The sequence below is a fragment of the Macrobrachium nipponense genome, chromosome 6 (assembly GCF_015104395.2).
Source record: "Macrobrachium nipponense isolate FS-2020 chromosome 6, ASM1510439v2, whole genome shotgun sequence".
Lineage (NCBI taxonomy): Eukaryota > Metazoa > Arthropoda > Malacostraca > Decapoda > Palaemonidae > Macrobrachium > Macrobrachium nipponense.
Window position 1 is genome coordinate 83,575,595 of NC_061108.1, and position 19,447 is coordinate 83,595,041.

Sequence of the window (19,447 nt, forward strand, 5' to 3'; positions counted from 1 at the left end):
GAGTACAGGGGGGACCCCTGCTTGGCTGAGCCTCGGTTGGCCACAAGGCTCGGCTGCGCTCGGCTCTCCGGCCGCGTTCTCCTACCCCTAGTCACCACCCCTCCCACTCCGGCGGATCAGGACCCCGGCAGAGCCAGGTCCACTATGGTCCGGTGACACTATGAAGGCCCCGGCCTGATTATAAGGTTACGCTTTTGTATGAAGGCCCCGGCCTGATTATAAGGTTACGCTTTTGTATGCATGTTTTACATTTATTTTAACATCCATTACCTTAGTTTAAGTTTGGCGGAGATCCGGCTACCCCTCTGGGGATTTCCACCTACTTATTCTAGTTTTAAGTCTTGACGGCGGAGTTGTCAAACCCCGCCGTATCATTTGGTCCCCTCCTGCTCCTCACCCGTTGTTCGGACTACTCCTCGCTCCGGTTTACGGATTAGGTGGTCTCCCTGATTCAGTGACTTCTATGTCCTCCGGCAGCGCTGGAGACACACTGATTCAAGCTGTTCTACCGATCCTATCGGACGACTCACCACATTACATGGTCAAAGAGCAGGTAGAGACTAACCCTTGTTATCTTTTAACTCCGGAACACTCCGGTGTTATGACAAATCACATCACGGACCTAGTCCAGGATGTTAGTGATGATACTCGTGTCATTTCACTTACAGGTCACCCATTGTATGGAGTCGGGCTCTAACGCCGTGCTTCAGGACCCCTGTGGGCACGAGGTCTGCCGGACCCACGCCACCTGTGCGATCCGGCTCGAGTCTCTGGTTTGGCACCACGAGAGTTGCTTAATCTGCTACGAGTTCGTTGACCAAGTCTCCTCTGAGGTGGGTAATGTTTCAAATACTACACATTAATACAATGAGATCAGTGACCAATATAATCTGTGATATTTCAATCAACTTATGTTATAGTTTAATCTGAAGTAGCCTTAAGTATTAATACTAACCCTCTCTTTCAGGGCGCCCAAGCTATCCGGGAGTCCGCCCTTTCCACCCTGAAGGCCTGGGTTGGTGGGTTTGGCCGCAACGTGACCAAGGGCCAACCCTACATTCTGTCTAAGGAGATGGCCACCCTCATATTCCCCGGCGGGAAGAGTGCCTCTTACGTAGACCCGGAGGTGGCGGCTCCCCTGATTGCTTCCATCCAGGAGCAAGTGGCTCAGACTTCAGAGGAGGAGACGACACAGGAGGTCGTCCAAGAAGTAGCCGCACTGGACCTGGACCTCGAGCCCATGACGGTGGAGGGCGCAGGTAAGGATGTAAGTGAGGCAGGTTCTGTAGGGGCTCAAGGGCTTTCCTTGAGCCCATCTAGAGCTTCTTCTCCAACTACTACTACTTTTTTCCAGGGATTCACCGGGGGTATTCAGTCGGTCAGACCGAAGTCCGCCCTGGTGATCCCTAAAGTCAAAGGTAAGCGTGACTTTAAATCGCTTCAGAAGTCTCTGTCGAAGAAGAGACTTGCCCGTAAGTCTTCGGCTCACCATCCTGGAGCGGACAAGGCTAAACTGGCATCTTACTCTAAAGGGTCGAAGTCCAAGTCTTCTAAGGACAGGGCTCAGCTCTTCCCCTCCGATCCTGAGCCTTCAACCTCCAAGGGAGCCAGACCCAGGACTCCTAAGGAGAAGGTAGAACCTTCCCCTTTCGACCCAGACACCTTCTCTACTAATATTTCTGCCAATATTATGCAGCAGATGGGTAGTTTGGTCGGGAACTTGGTTCAAACCAAGTTCCAGGAGATGTTTGTACAACTTTCATCTTCTCTAGAGGAGTCAGGGCAGTCTATCCGAGCTATCTCGGATAGGCTGGTTACCCAGGAGAACCTCATCACAGGGCTCCGCGAGAACACAGCGACAGGACTTCCACAGTCCGGCATGGTATCTCAAGTCATGCCGGATTCGTCTACCCTTTCCACTTTTACAGCAAACAATCCTTGGAGAATTGCTTCCTACGCTCCCTACATAGACGGCATGCTAACGATTGAGGGCTGCAGAACTCGAAGGATTGAGAACTTCGAGTTTCATCCGCAAGGATTACAGCCCCCTTTTATTGGCTATGTCCGCCTTACAGAAGCAGCTATGAGAAGGGAAGACAAGGTCCCAAAAGAAACTGTAATTCTCTCTCCGGATCACGCACAACAGGAATGGCTACGTAACCTAGAGGAGTGGCAATGTACCAATACCAAGGTTACCGCCTTCAAAAGTCCCTTCACGATCTTCACTGTGGACGAGGAGACTCCCATCCCGTTCACATCGAAGGTAGCGGAACTGACCCTACAAGTTGCAATGAAGGACGAACCTACGCCACAACTCCGGGAGACAGAACCAACCTCCCTCCTGCTCCCCGGAACGGACGATCACTGGGTAGATCTTCCGGCCACCTTTTCAGTGGGTAAACTGAAACCGGACTGCGCCATCTCTCAGTTCAGCGAGAGATTGCCCAGGCTGTCAGACAACCTCATCCAGACTGAGTACGACGTCAGGATGAGGCTGTGCAGATCCCTCAATTCCCTAGTAATGACGGAAGTATCGGCTCTAATCTACGGAGAAGAACCGCTATTCAAAATCATTGCAAAGTCACTTTTGTACTCTATGCAATGTGACTTGTATGATTTCGTCATAGCTAGGCGAAATTGTACGAAACATGTACTGGCGGAGGCCACTATCCAACATGAGCCTAACAAGCTCTTAGCCTCATCCATTTGGGGCGCTGACCTCTTCCCAGCCTCTGTAGTGAACGAAGTTCACTGCGAGGCAGTTAGGTTCAACCAGAGCCTAAGGGTTCGCTGGGGTTTGGTCAGCAAACACAAATCGGAGTCGGCTGCATCAAACCCAAAATCAAAGAAGAAGCCTAGGAAATTCCAGCCTTTCCAGGCTCCTCAACAGCAGGCTATAGTACAGGCGGTTCCGGTATCACAGGTACCACAACCCTCCACTTCCAAGTCGCAGCCACAACAGCAGTTTATGCTGCTGACACAACCGCCACAACAAGAGCCTTTAACCGAGGTAAGGGTTCCTGAGGAGGACGTGGGGCACGCCCCTCCTCGAACCAGTGAGAATCCTCAGGTAGGAGGGAGACTGTTCCTCTTTCGTCACCGATGGAGGGGTTTTCCAACCTACTTATGTTGACATTTTGTATCGTAGCTAAGTAAGCTAGCAGCATCAGGTTTGCGTTTTCTTCACGATTTATCATCTGTTGACCCAATGGCGTCAACTACATTTTCTATGATTGAGGCGTTTTTTTAATGAATTTTTCCCAAAAATAACTTACAAATGATGCGTTCGGCGCGTCACCTGTACACTTATGGAAAAAAATTTCTTGAGGCGCTACACATTATCAGATCACAAGAGGGTTAATATTAATATTAATACGAACACATTATGATGTTATTATTTTACTTACAGAATCTTTTCATACTGTGTTATCATTTTGATCTGTTATTATCACATGTTCAGAGAATCACGTAACTGAGGCTCACTACTACCAAAAGATTTAGGAAAATAAATTTTTAGTTGAGAGAAAAAAATGAATTTATTAGTGGAATTATTTCTAATTTTATACATAAAAATTTATGATACAGTAATTCATATTGCATTCAGAGAGAGAGAGAGAGAGAGAGAGAGAGAGAGAGAGAGAGAGAGAGAGAGAGAGAGAGAGAGAGAGAGAGAGAGAGAGAGTGAGAGTTTACTACAAAGAATCTCAGCACGGCAGGGGACAAGAGTAACCTTGTGTTGCTTACGTTAGAAATTCAGGTTTAACATTTTTTTTACAGTGATTTGAGATGAAACATCAAGAGTGATAAAATATTCTTGTGTTTGCTGTTATAATGTGTGAAAATCAAAGTCAACTCATCTTGTAATGAACTATGGTTCAGTAAATCAAAGAAAAAAATATGGTAACACATACCTACAGTAAAAACAATTAAATGTCAGGACATTTTTTTATACATATTATGATAAGATTAGACTATTAATATAATGAAATACACTCTGTAAGCGAAATAACATTTAATTGGTATTTTGCTGTTTTTTCATTGAAGTACATGTATACTGTGAGAGAGAGAGAGAGAGAGAGAGAGAGAGAGAGAGAGAGAGAGAGAGAGAGAGAGAGAGAGAGAGAGAGATTATTATTATTAATAGGGGTTAGTTTTTCCAGACCTCTGAGTCTCAAGTAGACTCTTCTCGGTCTGGTTGAGAGAGAGAGAGAGAGAGAGAGAGAGAGAGAGAGAGAGAGAGAGAGAGAGAGAGAGAGAGAGAGAGAGAGAGAGAGAGAACCGAGGTGTTTATGTATAATATTGGTAAGCTGTTTCGTGCTTTGTGGAATTTTAATTTAGCATTTCACTGATATTTTGCCATTTACAATAATGTTAATATTTGAAAATTAGTAAATCAATTATTTTTATCATAAAAATGTATCTAGTCACAAAAACAAATGAAAATACAGTAATTAGTGAATATTGCTCTACAAAAAAATTCATGAATTTGTAGAGAATTTTCTGTGATATATTTGGAGGTAAGTTTCACAGAATACCCCACAATTAACTGAAGCAGCAATTGTTGATCTGCGATCTCGTGGAGACCCACAATACATACTATGTTGACTTTCTCTTAATCAATTTTTATAGCAAGCTATCCTCTTTCCTTCTGTAACAAGGTGAACTCACTGCAATTCTGGTATTGTTTCAGCCCATTCTGGTGACCTAAGGACTTTCCATCCCCTAACATACCCACAAAGCATCCACCAAACCTCTGTCTCAATCTTATAGGATAGTGATCAGGATTCATTTGTTCATGGCTCACTGGCCAATTCTTTTCATTCATTGCCAAACTAAAGGCTTTTCTCACCAGTTGAATTTCTTCATTCTAAATAAGTGTGACTATCCCATAACTAAAGTTAGATCCTAGTACCTACCAATCATATCTGACCTATGCAAATAAACTGTTTTCAAGATACAGTCTCCTTAAGATATTAACAAGACTTACCATCTTTGGTATAAGTGATGCCGTTTATTGTCCCAGGTGTGTCAGTTTCAAGTTCTGCCAATGCTGTCATTAAGGCTTTCTGCTCTGGCGTAAGCTTTGCAGGTACTCTAATCTTTACGTGAACGTAATGGTCTCCATAACCGTAAGAATTAATACGCTTCATGCCTTTTCCATTTAATCTTATTCTTGAATGAGACTGTGTACCCTGAGGAATCTGAAAATATCACGACAGGGTGGAATGATAAAATAATGTAATTATATAATGAGAGACCTGTCTTTTCCTATTTTGAACATCAACTTTCAAAACTGATACGCAACAACAACACTGTAAATGACTGAACAAACAAAAAAATTTGTGCTGTTTTACATCAAACTCAATATTTGCAAAAATATAACAATGGAGAACACATGTGCTGTTTACATCAAACTCAATATTTGCAAAAATATAACAATGGAGAACACATACAGACAGAAACAGTTTTGAAATAGTATGCTCCAAAACTGTATTTGCTTATAAATATACTTTATTTGTTCTCCAATTTGTGGCTTTTTCAAGTTTCAAAGGTCAATATTGACCTGTTATCATCAAACTCATTAATCTTGTTGTCAATGAAATTCCAGATACATTAATTCTGTAAAAAGTATGATCAAAACTTGGAGTAATATACTTAATGAGAGAGAAAATGTAAAAAGACAAACATTCATAAGATTGTTTACTAGTAAGTTTAGAGGCTCTCACTTAAGCATATTGTATACTAATTTTATTCTTCATGATACAACAATTACTTTTATAAATATAGCAAGGTTTATGATGGTCAAGGCAATTATAAACAAAATGATATTGACAAACATAAATAATATACATAAGAGTGAAATATACATAAGAGTGAAATGGTCGTTTAAAAATTATAAATGAATTTAAATTTAAGAATGCACATACCATCTACTACACATGATTTCAATAATAAATTAGTATTTAATTAGGTTTTCTAGTATCTAAAATTTAGTAGAATTTCACTCTACTAAATTTTAGATACTAGAAAACCTAATTAAATACTAATTTATTACTGAAATCATGTGTACTAGATGGTATGTGCATTCTTAAATTCAAATTCATTTATAATTTTTTAAACGACCATCTTTTTGAAAACTTATCAATCAGTTTATTTTTAAAATTGACAAAAATAAAAAATTTCACCTTCCATAGGAACACTCGCAGCTGACTGCATTCTACACAAGTAATATTAGAGCAGCAAGCAGGAAGTCCAAGTATTTCGAATTCAAAATATCTACTTTTCCTAAACTTCAATCAAAAATTTGCTATGAATAATTTTAATATTAATATCTAAAAAGGATCCAGTTTTATAAGGGTCATTATAGTATTTGAAACTTTCAAGTAGTATTCTAGGATATATTGAATATACATCAAATATTTCTATTATTCAAAGGCACTACATCTATAAAACATACCAAATTTGTTACTAATTTGTATTTTTCATAACTAACAAACCTGAGGTCTTAACATTAGGATTTACTAGTGCCAAGCTGGAAACCGGTGGAATTAAAATTATACACTTGTGAGATCCAGGGACTATTGGCATCTATACCAGGTCACGGGGCATGTATACCCAGAATGCCCTTGGCATCCTGTGACCCACCAGTTATATTTCTAACCCAGTTTAGACTGCTATAGGGGTGGTTCGAGGTGGGCCTTTAACTGTTAAGACCTCAGGTTTGTTAGTTATGAAAAATACAAATTAGTTACAAATTTGGTATTTGTTCATATACCGAACAAACCTTCGGTCTTAACATTAGGATAGACTTACTGGATAGACTTACTTATTGGAGGGAGGTAAGTCTCTATAACTGACTGGGAGTTTGCCACCTTATCCATTTCCGAATATTAGGGGAATTCCAAGAGAATGGACAATGAACCTAGAACTAAAGATATAAGCAAATCTATTGGTTTCCCTCACTGGGTGCTGATACCATTCTATGGTTTACACATTATGGGAGAACAGAGAACCTTCCCTTCTCAAAAACTACTCTTGTCCCTTGTATCTGGATCCACCCTCATCCCTCTCTTCCCTATTACCGAGAGGGGTGTGTTGCTACTGAAAAGTATACTATAAACTAAGATAACTTCACAGTATGGCTGACCACCTCACCTGCATCTAGTCCGTTCCAGCATATGATGGTACTCTCCTTCATACTGCCAGTAGGTAAAGGAGTAGAAAGAAAGTAGTAAAGAAAAAAGACCAGTCATCCCATTCATTCTACTTTCATACCTTCATCTTAGACTAGACACAAACTGACCCACCAGGGGTACTGGATGAGCTATATCACTTGTTGGGCCGCCACCACTGGACCCAAGGAAAAAGTGTCCAAGGATCTATGGGCAACGTCTTTTAAATAAAATGAGGTGAAAGTTGTTTGGCATTTCCAAACACCAGCTTTCAGAATTCTCTCCACAGGCATATTCTTCTTAAATGCCAAAGAAGCACTCAAGCCTCTGATGTCATGAGCTCTAACCCTCTCCTGGCTATTTGACCCCTGTCTTCTGTCATGTAGGCATTCCTGATCGTCTCCCTTAGCCAAAACGATATTGTATTCCTGGACACTTCCTTCTTGTTCCATCCTGTACTTACGAACAACCTCCGGCATCCTGGCCTGAGGTGCCTTGTCCTTCTTAAGTACTCTCTTATTACCCTGACGGGGCACAGAAGCATCTCATCTTTGTCAATGTCTAAAAAGTCTACCAAGGAAGGTATGGAAAAGGAGTCGAATCTGCCGTCCATTATTGCTGGGTTTTGAGTCTTGGCCACGAATTCTAGAACAAACTCGAATACCATTGACTTCCAACCTCTCGAGTGCTTTATGAGATATGACAGGCCATGTAGCTCCCCCACCCTTTTGGTTGAAGCTAGGGCCAATAAGAAGACTGTCTTCAGGGTCAGGCTCCTATCTGTGGACTGCCTTAGTGGTTTGTAGGGGGGTTTTGTCAGACTACTCAGTACCATGGTCCCAATCTGGGGCTTTTAGTTCCTTTGGTGGACATGACTGTTCAAACCTCTTCATCAGCATGGCCAACTCCCATGAAGACGAAATGTCCACACCTTTCATTCGTAAGACTAAGGCTAGAGCAGCCCTGCACCCCCTCACTGCAGATACACACACATGCCTTTCTGTCCTGAGATATACCAGAAAGTCTGTTAACTGCTGAATAGTGGTAACGAGTAGAGACAAGTTCCCTCTATGACACCAATCACAGTTTGCCGACCAGTTTCCTTGGTATACTGCCGCAGATGATTTTCTGATATTTCCTGCTATCTGAGTTGCTGCTTTTTGCAAAAACCCTCTCGCTCGGAGGATATACTTGACAGTCTCCACCCGTGAAGCGATAGGGACTTCACCGACTGGTGGTACCTCTCCATGTGCGGCTGACATAGTAGGTTGCTCCATGGGGGTAACTCTCTCAGCATGTCTATTAGGAGTTCCAGCAGGTCTGGAAACCACTCTGCCTTTGGCCATAAAGGAGCTACCAGGGTCATTTTGAGGTTCTGAGGCTGCATTACCCTGTTCAGAACCTGATGGATTAGACAAAATGGAGGAAATGTGTACATGTCCAGATTGTCCCAAGGGTGTTGTAGCGCATCTTCTGCTACTGCCTCTACGTCTGGGACTACCGAACAATACACTTCCAACTTTTTGTTGTACCTGGTTGCGAATAGGTCTATGATCGGCCTTTCCCACAACATGAGCATCCTGTCCACTACCTGTTGGTGCAAGGACCACTCCGTTCCCAGTATCTGATCCCAGCGGCTCAACTTATCGGCCACTATGTTTCTTTTTCCCGGAATATATCTGGCCCTGATGTCTACTAGGTTCTCTACAGCCCACTGATGAAGTCGAACTGTCATCACATGTAACTGCCGAGAAACTAGGCCTCCTTGTTTGTTTATATAAGCTACTACTGTGGTGTTGTCTGACATCAATACCACTGAATGTCCCTTCACTCTCTCCCTGAATTCCTGTAGAGCTAGAAACACTGCTTTTAACTCCAGCACGTTTCTATGGAGTTCTCTGTCTTCGCAACTCCATTTTGCTGACACCATCAACTCCTCCATATGGGCTCCCCAGCCTTCTAGTGAAGCATCTGAGAACAGCAAGAGGTCCGGGGAGGGTTGTTGAAGGGGGACACCCACTGTCAGATTGTCGTCGTTCACCCACCACAGCAGGTCTTTCCTCACTTCTGCCGACAAGGGAATTTGCTTGTACGGGTGATCTACTATTGGCGACCAAAACTCCTTCATCCTTCATTGTAGAGATCGAAGGTGTAGCCTCCCTTGTGGTACTAGCTTCTCCAAGGAAGTTAGGACTCCCAGTACTACCTGCCACTGCTTTGCTGGCTGTGTTTGTTTTCCCAGAAAGGCATTCACCACTTGTTTGCATTTCTCTATTCTCTGGTCTGTCAGGAATACTTTGGCTTTTATTGTGTCTATAATCATTCCCAGATACTCCAAACGTTGACTTGGATCCAACTGCGACTTCTCCTGATTTATCACAATACCTAGACTGTAACAAAACTGCAGGAGGGTCGCCCTGTCCCTGAGTAATTTCTCTCTGGACTTTGCTATCACCAGCCAATCGTCTAGATATCTTATTAGCCTGATCCCGAGCATGCGCCCATGTCGACACGAGAGTTAACACTCGTAAAAACTTGAGAAGACGTTGTTAATCCGAAGCACAGGACTTTGAATTCGAAACCTTTCTCTGCAAGACTGAAGCGGAGAAATTTCCTTGAAGACTGATGGACTGGTATCTGAAAGTATCTGTCCATCAGATCGATTGTCAGCATAAAGTCCTTGATCCTGACTGCTTGTAGAGCCGTTTTTGGAGTTTCCATTTTGAAACTGGTTTTCCTTATAAACAGATTCAATGTTGACAGGTCTATTACTGTCCTCCACTCCCAGTTGGTTGGCTTTGGGTACCAGGAAAATCCTGCTGTAAAAGCCCTTTGAATTAATGGATACTTGTTCCACAGCCCCTTTTTCCATCATCTTCTTCACTTCCTCTTGCAGAATAATGGCCTTCTGAGATTCCTGAGCATAAGCGAGGTGAGGTAATGGCTGTTCTGTCAGGGGTGGGGTTACCTCGAACGGAATCAAATACCCGACCCTGAGAACATCCACCACCCACTGCTCTGATCCCAGTTCCAGCCACACCTTCCAGTGATTTGCCCGGCAACCCCCCAATGGTGTGGCCGAGTGATGAGAGTGGTAAGGTTAATCCAGGCCTTAACCTTACCACATTAGGGTTCACTTGCCTAGACAGCAAACGGACCGTCGGTGTCGTATAATATTTCCTTTGTTTCATCATTGGAGGAGGAAAAAATTTAAATGATCTATTAGATCTTAAGGAATTATCTCTTCCTGCAATCCGTGCGTTTATGTGTTGTAAAACAGAGTCCGCATGACTTGAACAAGGCAATTCATACGACACCTTGGTATCCTTTTTCAATCCAAATACCATATCAATCCCCGGAGGAAGCATACTAGCAGGTGTTTCTGTCTTCTCCGAGGATCAGTCACGAAATCCCGAATCCTCCAACGCTTGACTGGCGCTCGCCGTGACGTCATCGAACTTAGCGATGACGCCGAACTAGAGGCAGAAGACGACAAATCACGCCTTTTCTTTTTGTCTTTCTTAACCATTCTCTTCTCTATATCCTGTAATTTCTTCATTACAGTGTGTACTGCCGAGTCAGAAAGCGTATTTGGGTCAGGTTGCAGCGAAGTAGCCTGAGAAGCAGTAGTCTGTGACGTCATCGCGTCTGCCATATCGGTGTGTGACGTATGTTGTGACGTCACCAATCTTGTAGGGAGAGACTGTGCGGCTTCTGCTGGCATCCACACGTTTGCCGCAAAACTAGCCCCCACGTTCTGCATCGCCGTAAACATAGAATTTGATGGCGTAGCCGCGGCATTATTTCCCATAAATTGCAAGCCAGGGGGATAAGGAATATTCAGCGCTGCCAGGCCCTGTTGGAATCGTGACGCCATATAATACGACAGCAAACCCCCCAAGGTTGGTACGCCTGGTAGGCTTAGCGCCGCCCACCTACCTTCCATCCTATGCGCTTCGGGAGCCGGCACCTGGAACAAAGATGGCAATGCTCCCCCCTACCTGCTGGGAACAAAGGAGCGTACATATTATGCATAAAATTACCCAAAACCCCTCCTGAAGTTTCCGATAACGAATCGCTAGGAGAAACCGAAGGGGTATGGGACAAATCAAAAGCAGGTGGCGAAACATACGGAGCAGTCTGGTTTATTGCCAATACAAAAGAAGCCGGTAAGGTTTGGTCATCCAAAGATGGCGTCACCTCCTTCCTTTTGTATTGGCCTTTCTCATAAAACTTTCTCCACTGTTCCACCAACCAACCCCAACAAACAGAACATAGATTAGTAATTGTACATACGTTTTCCCTGCACCTACTGAACGTTGGATGAGGATCCGTCGACACCAAAGTTAGGAATCTAGAACACGGAAAGTCACTCTAGAACACGAAAGTCACAGACTCCGGGGCATTTCCTTTGTCTCCTCTTCGAAACGGCAGAAGATCTCGATGGTGAAGCGAAAATTTCCATCTTACAACTTATACGCTCTTACCGATCACACTCACACTGAGCACACTCAGAAAAAGAAAAAGTAATAAGAAAAATTAAAATGAAATGGATAAAAACGGGCAAACTGAAAACCAGCTTTAAATCAGATAGACAGTACACACGTCTTATCTTAAAGGCAGTAGGAATATAACTGGTGGGTCACAGGACGCCAAGGGCATTCTGGGTATACATGCCCTGTGACCTGGTATAGATGCCAATAGTCCCTGGATCTCACAAGTGTAATTTTAATTCTACCGGTTTCCAGCTTGGCGCTAGTAAATCCTAATGTTAAGACCAAAGGTTTGTTCCATATATGAACAATTTATGTATTCTCATTTCTAGACCTGCTCTCTAAGGATTACTTTCCAAGGACTTCTTTATGAAACTATCAATATAAACAAGAAATGTTAGGGCTAGACTTCAGCAGCATGGGGATACACACTTTTGCCTATAAATTCTATCAATCTGTCAATAAATTTAATACTAATATAAATCTGGTTATTTAACAGGGTTAATTTTATTAATCATAAGCTTAAAATTCTCAAGTTCATTACTACATCTGACCCAATATATTTAATATTGTACTGTACAAGGCAAAATTGCATCTACTAAGATAATCATGGGTCAACTTATTATAAATAGCACAGGTATTAAAAACACACAGCATAAAATTACTCAGACATGCAGGATTATTGTTACATGATTGAATTCTAAAACAATTTTCATTATTCTTGTTAATCCAGTTATTTTTTCCAGTATTATCTTTTACAAAGTTAATCAAAAATTAAAATGAATATCTTTATTAAAGCAAACTACTGAATTATATATTTAAAGCTAGTACAACTTTCATGAACTTTTGGATTGGTATATATGAAAATTACATGAAATAATTATAATATTTTGTATTTAACCTTCAATGCCCAAGGTATGATCACTTTCCTTCTTGTCACTTTACTGGATTTGGTGATTAATCTTGTCCATTTACTAGTTCCATATGCCCTTACTGATTAACTCGTCCCTTATCATTTATAAGGACTTGGAACTGGAAGGTGGCAAGTCATTAACTTATTTTGTCTTTGGAACCAAATAAGTTGCATTTAACAGATGTTATCAAAACAAAGCTTCAAATCTAAAAGAAAAACACAAACCATATACTCACATCTAACGTAATGTCTTCGTAAATTCCTTGTATTCTAGTTGCTCCACCAAGAGCAGCTTGAGCTAGCGATACAGTAACGTCTGTATGGACATCAGCACCATCTCTCCGGAAATAATCACTTTTGCTTACATTGATTCTTACAAACACTTCTTTTCTACCTACTGTCATGCGCAACGTTTGACCATCTTCAACACCTGTCAAACACACCAAACAAGTTCATGTCAATTAGCTACTTAGAACACAATTGTCAGTTTTCATGCTTTTAAATACTCAGGCCAATCAAATGTATTTCCACAATTAGAAAGACATCATTTTGTACAATCTGAGATTCTTTTAAAAATTCAATGTTTAGTTTCCATAACATAAAGTTGAACTAACAAGGCTAGTAAACTGTATAAAGTAAGGATAATAGTTTTATTAATAATACATATGAATGAAGCTTGCCTGCAGGAACTGGAACAGTAACTGTCTTTCGTTGGACAGTCTGGCCTTTACCCTCACATTCTGTACATGGATATTTTATATGCATTCGTGTCCCATGACAATATCGACATGTCTGGCGCATAACAAAAGGACCTAGGAAAAGATTAAACAAAGTTAAATTTTAGTTTTAACTACTAGTATACAGGTACAATGAATAAAAAGATGTTATATAAGAAATACAGTTGTACATGGAATAGTAATGAATTTTCAGTGTCTGACATACATAAGAGTTGCAAGCTGAGAGAGTAACAAGACTATCTTGGAAAAAAGTTGGTACATTTCTGCCACCTAAGCAACCCAATGGATTTCAAAGCTAAAAATGAGGAAGTAGTAAAAAGTACCAACATCCTCCATGAAGTGAAAATCAATTGCTGAATCACCGCCATAAAAAAGGGATTTTGACAAAGGAAAAATCTATTTCTGGGCGAAGGCCTGTGTCGCCCAGTGAAATGCCCTTATAGCACTCATTTCAAGGTATAAATAATTGCTAAATATACCAGAGAAAAAAGCCATATGGAATGCCAGAGTTACTACCTCTGGATCGATCACCTTCATAGGTGTCGGTATAATAACGGGCGAGTGGATGCCACTACCACAGACCTCCAGCCAATTAGGTCTCTCCTCTCTCAAAATCCCTCACCAGAGAGGAGCCATTACAACGGCCACCCTCCGCTCGTCCCTACTTCTTCTGCCAAGATCTACATTCCTGAATACACACCCAAGCTTGGGCCAGCTAAAGGGTGGTGAAAGGAAAGAGAGGGATGGGTTCACTGGGCGACACAGGCCTTCAACCAGAAATAGATTTTTCCTTTGTCACCCTTCTCTGGGATTGGCCTGTGTCGCCCAGTGAAATAGTAACAGAGAATCACCCATACAAGCTTGGGAGATTGAGAATAAGAACTAAAACATATTACAAGCAGTCCCATGAAGTGAAAATCAATCGCTGAATCACCGCCATAAAAAAGGGATTTTGACAAAGGAAAAATCTATTTCTGGGTGAAGGCCTGTGTCGCCCAGTGAAATGCCCTTATAACACTCATTTCAAGGTATAAATAATTGCTAAATATACCAGAGAAAAAAGCTGTATGGAATGCCAGAGTTACTACCTCTGGATCGATCACCTTCATAGGTGTCGGTATAATAACAGGGGCGAGTGGATGCCACTACCACAGACCTCCAGCCAATTAGGTCTCTCCTCTCTCAAAATCCCTCTCCAGAGAGGAGCCGTTACAACGGCCACCCTTCTCTCGTCCCTACTTCTTCTGCCAAGATCTACATTCCTGAATACGCACCCAAGCTTGGGCCAGCTAAAGGGTGGTGAAAGGGAAGAGAGGGATGGGTTCACTGGGCGACACAGGCCTTCAACCAGAAATAGATTTTTCCTTTGTCAAAATCCCTTCTCTGGGATTGGCCTGTGTCGCCCAGTGAAATAGTAACAGAGAATCACCCATACAAGCTTGGGAGATTGAGAATAAGAACTAAAACATATTACAGGCAGTCCCAGGGTTACGATGGGGGTTCCGTTCTTGAGACGCGTCGTAAGCCGAAAATCGTCGTAAGACGGAACATGGTCAAAAATCCTAAGAAAACCTTAATTTTAATGATTTAGGTGCATTCAAAACTATGTAAACTGCATTCTTATTGCATTTTTCATAAAAAAAACCTTAAATATTGATTATTTTGCATTTTTGGAGTCATATTTCATCTGCCAGATCAGCATTTGTAGGCGTTGTAACTCTGGAACATGCGTCGTAACCCTGGAACATGCGTCGTAACCCTGGAAATAATTTCTGATGAATATAATTGAAAAGCGTCATAACATTGGAAAGTCGTAAGAAGAGACCGTCGTAATCCGGGGACTGCCTGTATATAAAAAAGGAAAAATAAAACTTTTCCTTACCATCATGTTTTAATGATCTAAGATTAACAATAACCAAAACAGGAGTAAATGGTGTAAAAAACATATATGGCCAAGTTCATACCATCACCAGGAAAGTGAACATAGGTAATGAATATACAGTATATGAATAATGAACTATGTACAAGTACAGGAGTAGGTTGATAAGCAATCCAGTCCGATCTAAAAAGGCAAGAAGGGGGGAAAACAAGCGAGGCAGGTAGGTGAGAGGGAGTAACAAAAGGTAATAAAGTCAAAATAATGAAAATTAATAATATCCAACTTCACAAACTACATAATTAGGCTGTATCAGGTAAGACAACGTTTTCTGCAGCCACAGCAGAATATTTAAGGGCCTCTAGAGACTTTAGATAGTGCCGTTTAAATACTGTCGGGGATTTCCAACCCATATACTTTTTTAGATCATCAAAGTTCATATGATGAAAATAGTTAACCGAGGTAGCTACTGCTCGGATATCATGTACCTGAGGAACTGAATCCGGATTAGCTTGTTTAATAAAAAAAATTTGTTGTATTATAATCTTTATAGTTCATAAGTCTTTCTAGATTATAGTACTTTAATATCAATTGTTTTTATTCTTTCCTTACTCATGTTATATCCTCATTCAAGCTTGTGGCCATTTCTCTGGTACTATTTCACAAAGCGACACTTGCTGAGCCCAGAAAAGGGATTTTGACGAAGGAAAATCTATTTCTGGGCAAGGGCCCGTGTCGCCCAGTGAAATCCCATCCTTGGGCCCAAGCTTGACAGTCTAACTCCAAGGATGACCGGTAGAGGCGCTAGTGATGGCGTCGGGAGCGCTAGTAGTAGTCGTAGCTGAGTGTGGGCCTTGCATCGGCCCTCTCAGGTAGGAGGAATTTGTAGAAGGATGTATCTAAATGGTAAGAGACCCGTGGTAGTGGTTTCACTCGCCCCAGAAACCATACCGACACCTTTTGTATAAGGTGAGCGAGTCAGAATATTCTGACATTCCAATTTAGCCTTTTCTCTGGTAATGTTAGCAATATTTACGTTAGAAATGTGTGCTAAAGGGACATTTCACTGGGCGACACGGGCCCTTGCCCAGAAATAAATAAATATATATATATATATATATATATATATATATATATATATATATATATATATATATATATATATATACATACATATATATACATATATATACATATATACATCATATATATATATATATATATAATATATATATATATATATATATATATATAATATATATTATATATATTATATATATATATATATACACACACAGTAGTACCTCGATACGAAATTAATCCGTTCCGAGGAGCCCTTCGTATCATGAGGTTTTCGTATCTTGGACCACATTTTACATGTAAAATGGCTAATCCGTTCCAAGCCCTCCCAAAAACACCCCAGTAAATTTCATAATAAAAGCTAAATTGATCTATAAACAATGAAATACTACAACAATTTGGACCATTCAATTCCTAACTTAATAATGAAATGCAAATTAACCTGTAAATAGTGTATTAGTGTACATGGTATACAAGAAATACTGTACGTAAAATGTGGAAGCTTACCTTTCGAGTGAGGCTATCTCCGAAAGTGGCGGCAGAGGAGGAGGAGGACAAACGGCAGATACGTATGTACGTACGTACACTTAACTTTACGAAAACACATAAAAAAATGTAAGGAAAACATACATAAACTAAAATTTACGAAACACATTAACAAAACTGTAACACTTAACTTTACAAAAAAGTAAAATTAAATTTTTTTTTCCTTTTTTTATTTTCAACTTTTTTTTTTTTTTTTACTTTTACGTTTTTTTTTTTTCTTTTTCTTTTTTTTTTTTTTTTTTTTTTTACAGAATTTCAGCTTCATCACCACTTTCAACTTTCTGTTTATCACTTGGTTCTTCCTTTTTGCTTTCAACTTTCTGTTTTTCATCACTTGGTTCTTCCTTTTTGCTTTCAACTTTCTATTTTTTATCACTTGGTTCTTCCTTTTTGCTTACTCCTGCTAATGCTAAAGGCCTCTTTAAAAAATAACTATCCAAGGAAGATTGCTTCTGCCTACTTTTTACAATGTTCCTGAAACGACTCAGGCAAACGTCATCGAACTGGGCAAGCATACGACCTGTGTGAGCCTTTTCGGGGTGTCTTTTTTCTATAAACGATTGCACTTTATGAAAAGCGGCTAGAACATCCTTAATTTCTGCCGATGTTAGGGTCGCCCTCCTCCTCGCCACTGCTAGAGAACTCCTCTTGAACGACGTTATGTTGCATGGCCTCCAACTCCTTCAGGTCATCCGTTGTAAGCTCCTCTTGGTGCTCCTCAAGAAGGTCGTTGATGTCGTCCTCGTCGACGACCAGCCCCATGGACTTGCCGAGTGCAACGATCTCGTCAAGATCTGGTTGGGAAACAGTTTCAGGATTGTCAACTGTTTCTGAATCTGCAGCACCAGCTTCGCCCACGTCGAATCCCTCGAAGTCTCGGGCGGATACAGCATCAGGCCAGAGTTTCCTCCACGAGGAATTCAAGGTTCGCCTCAAAACCTCCTGCCAAGCTTGGTCAATGAGTCGGATGCATAAGACGATGTCGAAATGCTCCTTCCAAAATTCATGCAAGGTGAGGTTTGTGGTGTCGGTGATGTAGAAACATCTCTTGAAAAGATGTTTCGTGTACAGCTTCTTAAAGTTTGATATCACTTGCTGGTCCATGGGCTGGAGGAGAGGGGTGGTGTTTAGGCGGAAGATAAAGAATCTTGATGAAGGAATACTCCGCTAGGATATCTTCCTCGAGGCCAGGAGGGTGGGGAGGGGCATTGTCTTACACCAGCAGACATTTCAGGGGGAGGCGCTTCTCTTCCAAGAATTTCTTCACTGTTGGGCCGAAACACAGATTTACCCACTCCGTGAACAAAAGCCTCGTTACCCAGACTCTTGCATTAACCCTCCACATCACTGGAAACTTCTCCTTAAGCACTTTGTGGGTCTTGAAGGCTCGAGGAGTCTCGGAATGATAGACCAGTAGGGGCTTCACCTTGCAATCCCCACTGTCGTTCAAACAAAGTGCGAGCGTAAGCCTGTCTTTCATAGGCTTATGCCCGGGTAGCTTCTTCTCTTCCTCCCTGATGTACGTCCGAGGCATTTTTTTCGAAAAAAGGTCAGTCTCATCACAGTTGAAGACTTGCTGAGAACTGTAGCCTTCCTTGGTCATCATCTCGTCAAACGTCTTTTTAAAGGCTTCGGCCGCTTTCGTGTCCGAGCTGGCAGCCTCCCCATGCCGCACCACCGAATGGATGCCAGTCCATTTACAAAATTTCTCGAACTACCCATGCGAAACCTTGAACTCTGGGGTTGGCGTTGAAGTCCCTTCCCCTCCGTCGTCTTTGGCCTAGACAATCAAATCGCTGAAAATAGCACTGGCCTTGTGGGAGATTACCGGCTCCGTTATCGTATCGCCAGCAATTTCTTTGTCTTTTATCCAGACAAGAAGCAGCCGTTCCATCTCGTCGTGCACGTGGGTCCTCTTGCTGGACAAAATAGTAATGCCCTTGGAAGGTGTAGCTGTTTTGATGACATCCTTCTGCTTAAGGATGGTGCCTATTGTCGATGGATTTCGGCCGTATACCTTGGCGATCACACTCAATTGCATACCAGCTTCATACTTCTTGATAATCTCCATCTTTGTCTCCAAAGAGAGCATTCGCTTTTTTCCGTGAATTTCAACTTTCTTGGGACCCATGACTACGTATATAAGTACTGTACGTATAAGTAGAATAAAGTTTTCACACAATATGATAAAGTACTAATACTGCAATGAAATCACTATAACGAATTTACGTTTCTAAACAAAATCGTTAGACTGAACGAATACCACGTGTGTACGATAATGATGCTGCTACCAAGTGGCTGAGGCACGCTGCTACGTACATAGATGCATCATGGGAGGGATGCTGACCAATAGGAGAGAAGGATCTCATGGCGGTGACTAGCATCAGGAACCAATGGGAGAGCAGGAGGATGGGGGAGAGTCTACTCAGTTGGCGGCGCGCGAGTTTCAAAATTATTATTGGTGGTTCGAGCGAATCTCGGACTTTACAGAAACCTTTCGTATCTTGAAAACTTTTCGTATGTAGAGCTGTTAAATTTTTCGTATTAGCTTTCGTATCTCAAGTTTTTCGTAAGTTGAGCCTTTCGTATCTCGAGGTACCACTGTATATTCATCAGACATTATTTCCAGG

General features: G+C 41.6%; 1 protein-coding gene across 3 annotated transcripts in view; it reads right to left on the reverse strand.

Moving 5' to 3' along the window:
- Positions 1–19,447, reverse strand: part of LOC135216361 (protein tumorous imaginal discs, mitochondrial-like) — a 162,677-nt gene that overhangs the window by 24,693 nt on the left and 118,537 nt on the right. For all 3 annotated transcript variants that reach the window (XM_064251603.1, XM_064251604.1, XM_064251605.1), the window contains exons 5-7: positions 13,259–13,390; positions 12,815–13,008; positions 4,988–5,201 (exon numbers count right to left, since the gene is read on the reverse strand). In XM_064251603.1, coding sequence (XP_064107673.1) covers positions 4,988–5,201; positions 12,815–13,008; positions 13,259–13,390 — 540 coding nt within the window. The remainder of the gene's footprint in view (positions 1–4,987; positions 5,202–12,814; positions 13,009–13,258; positions 13,391–19,447) is intronic.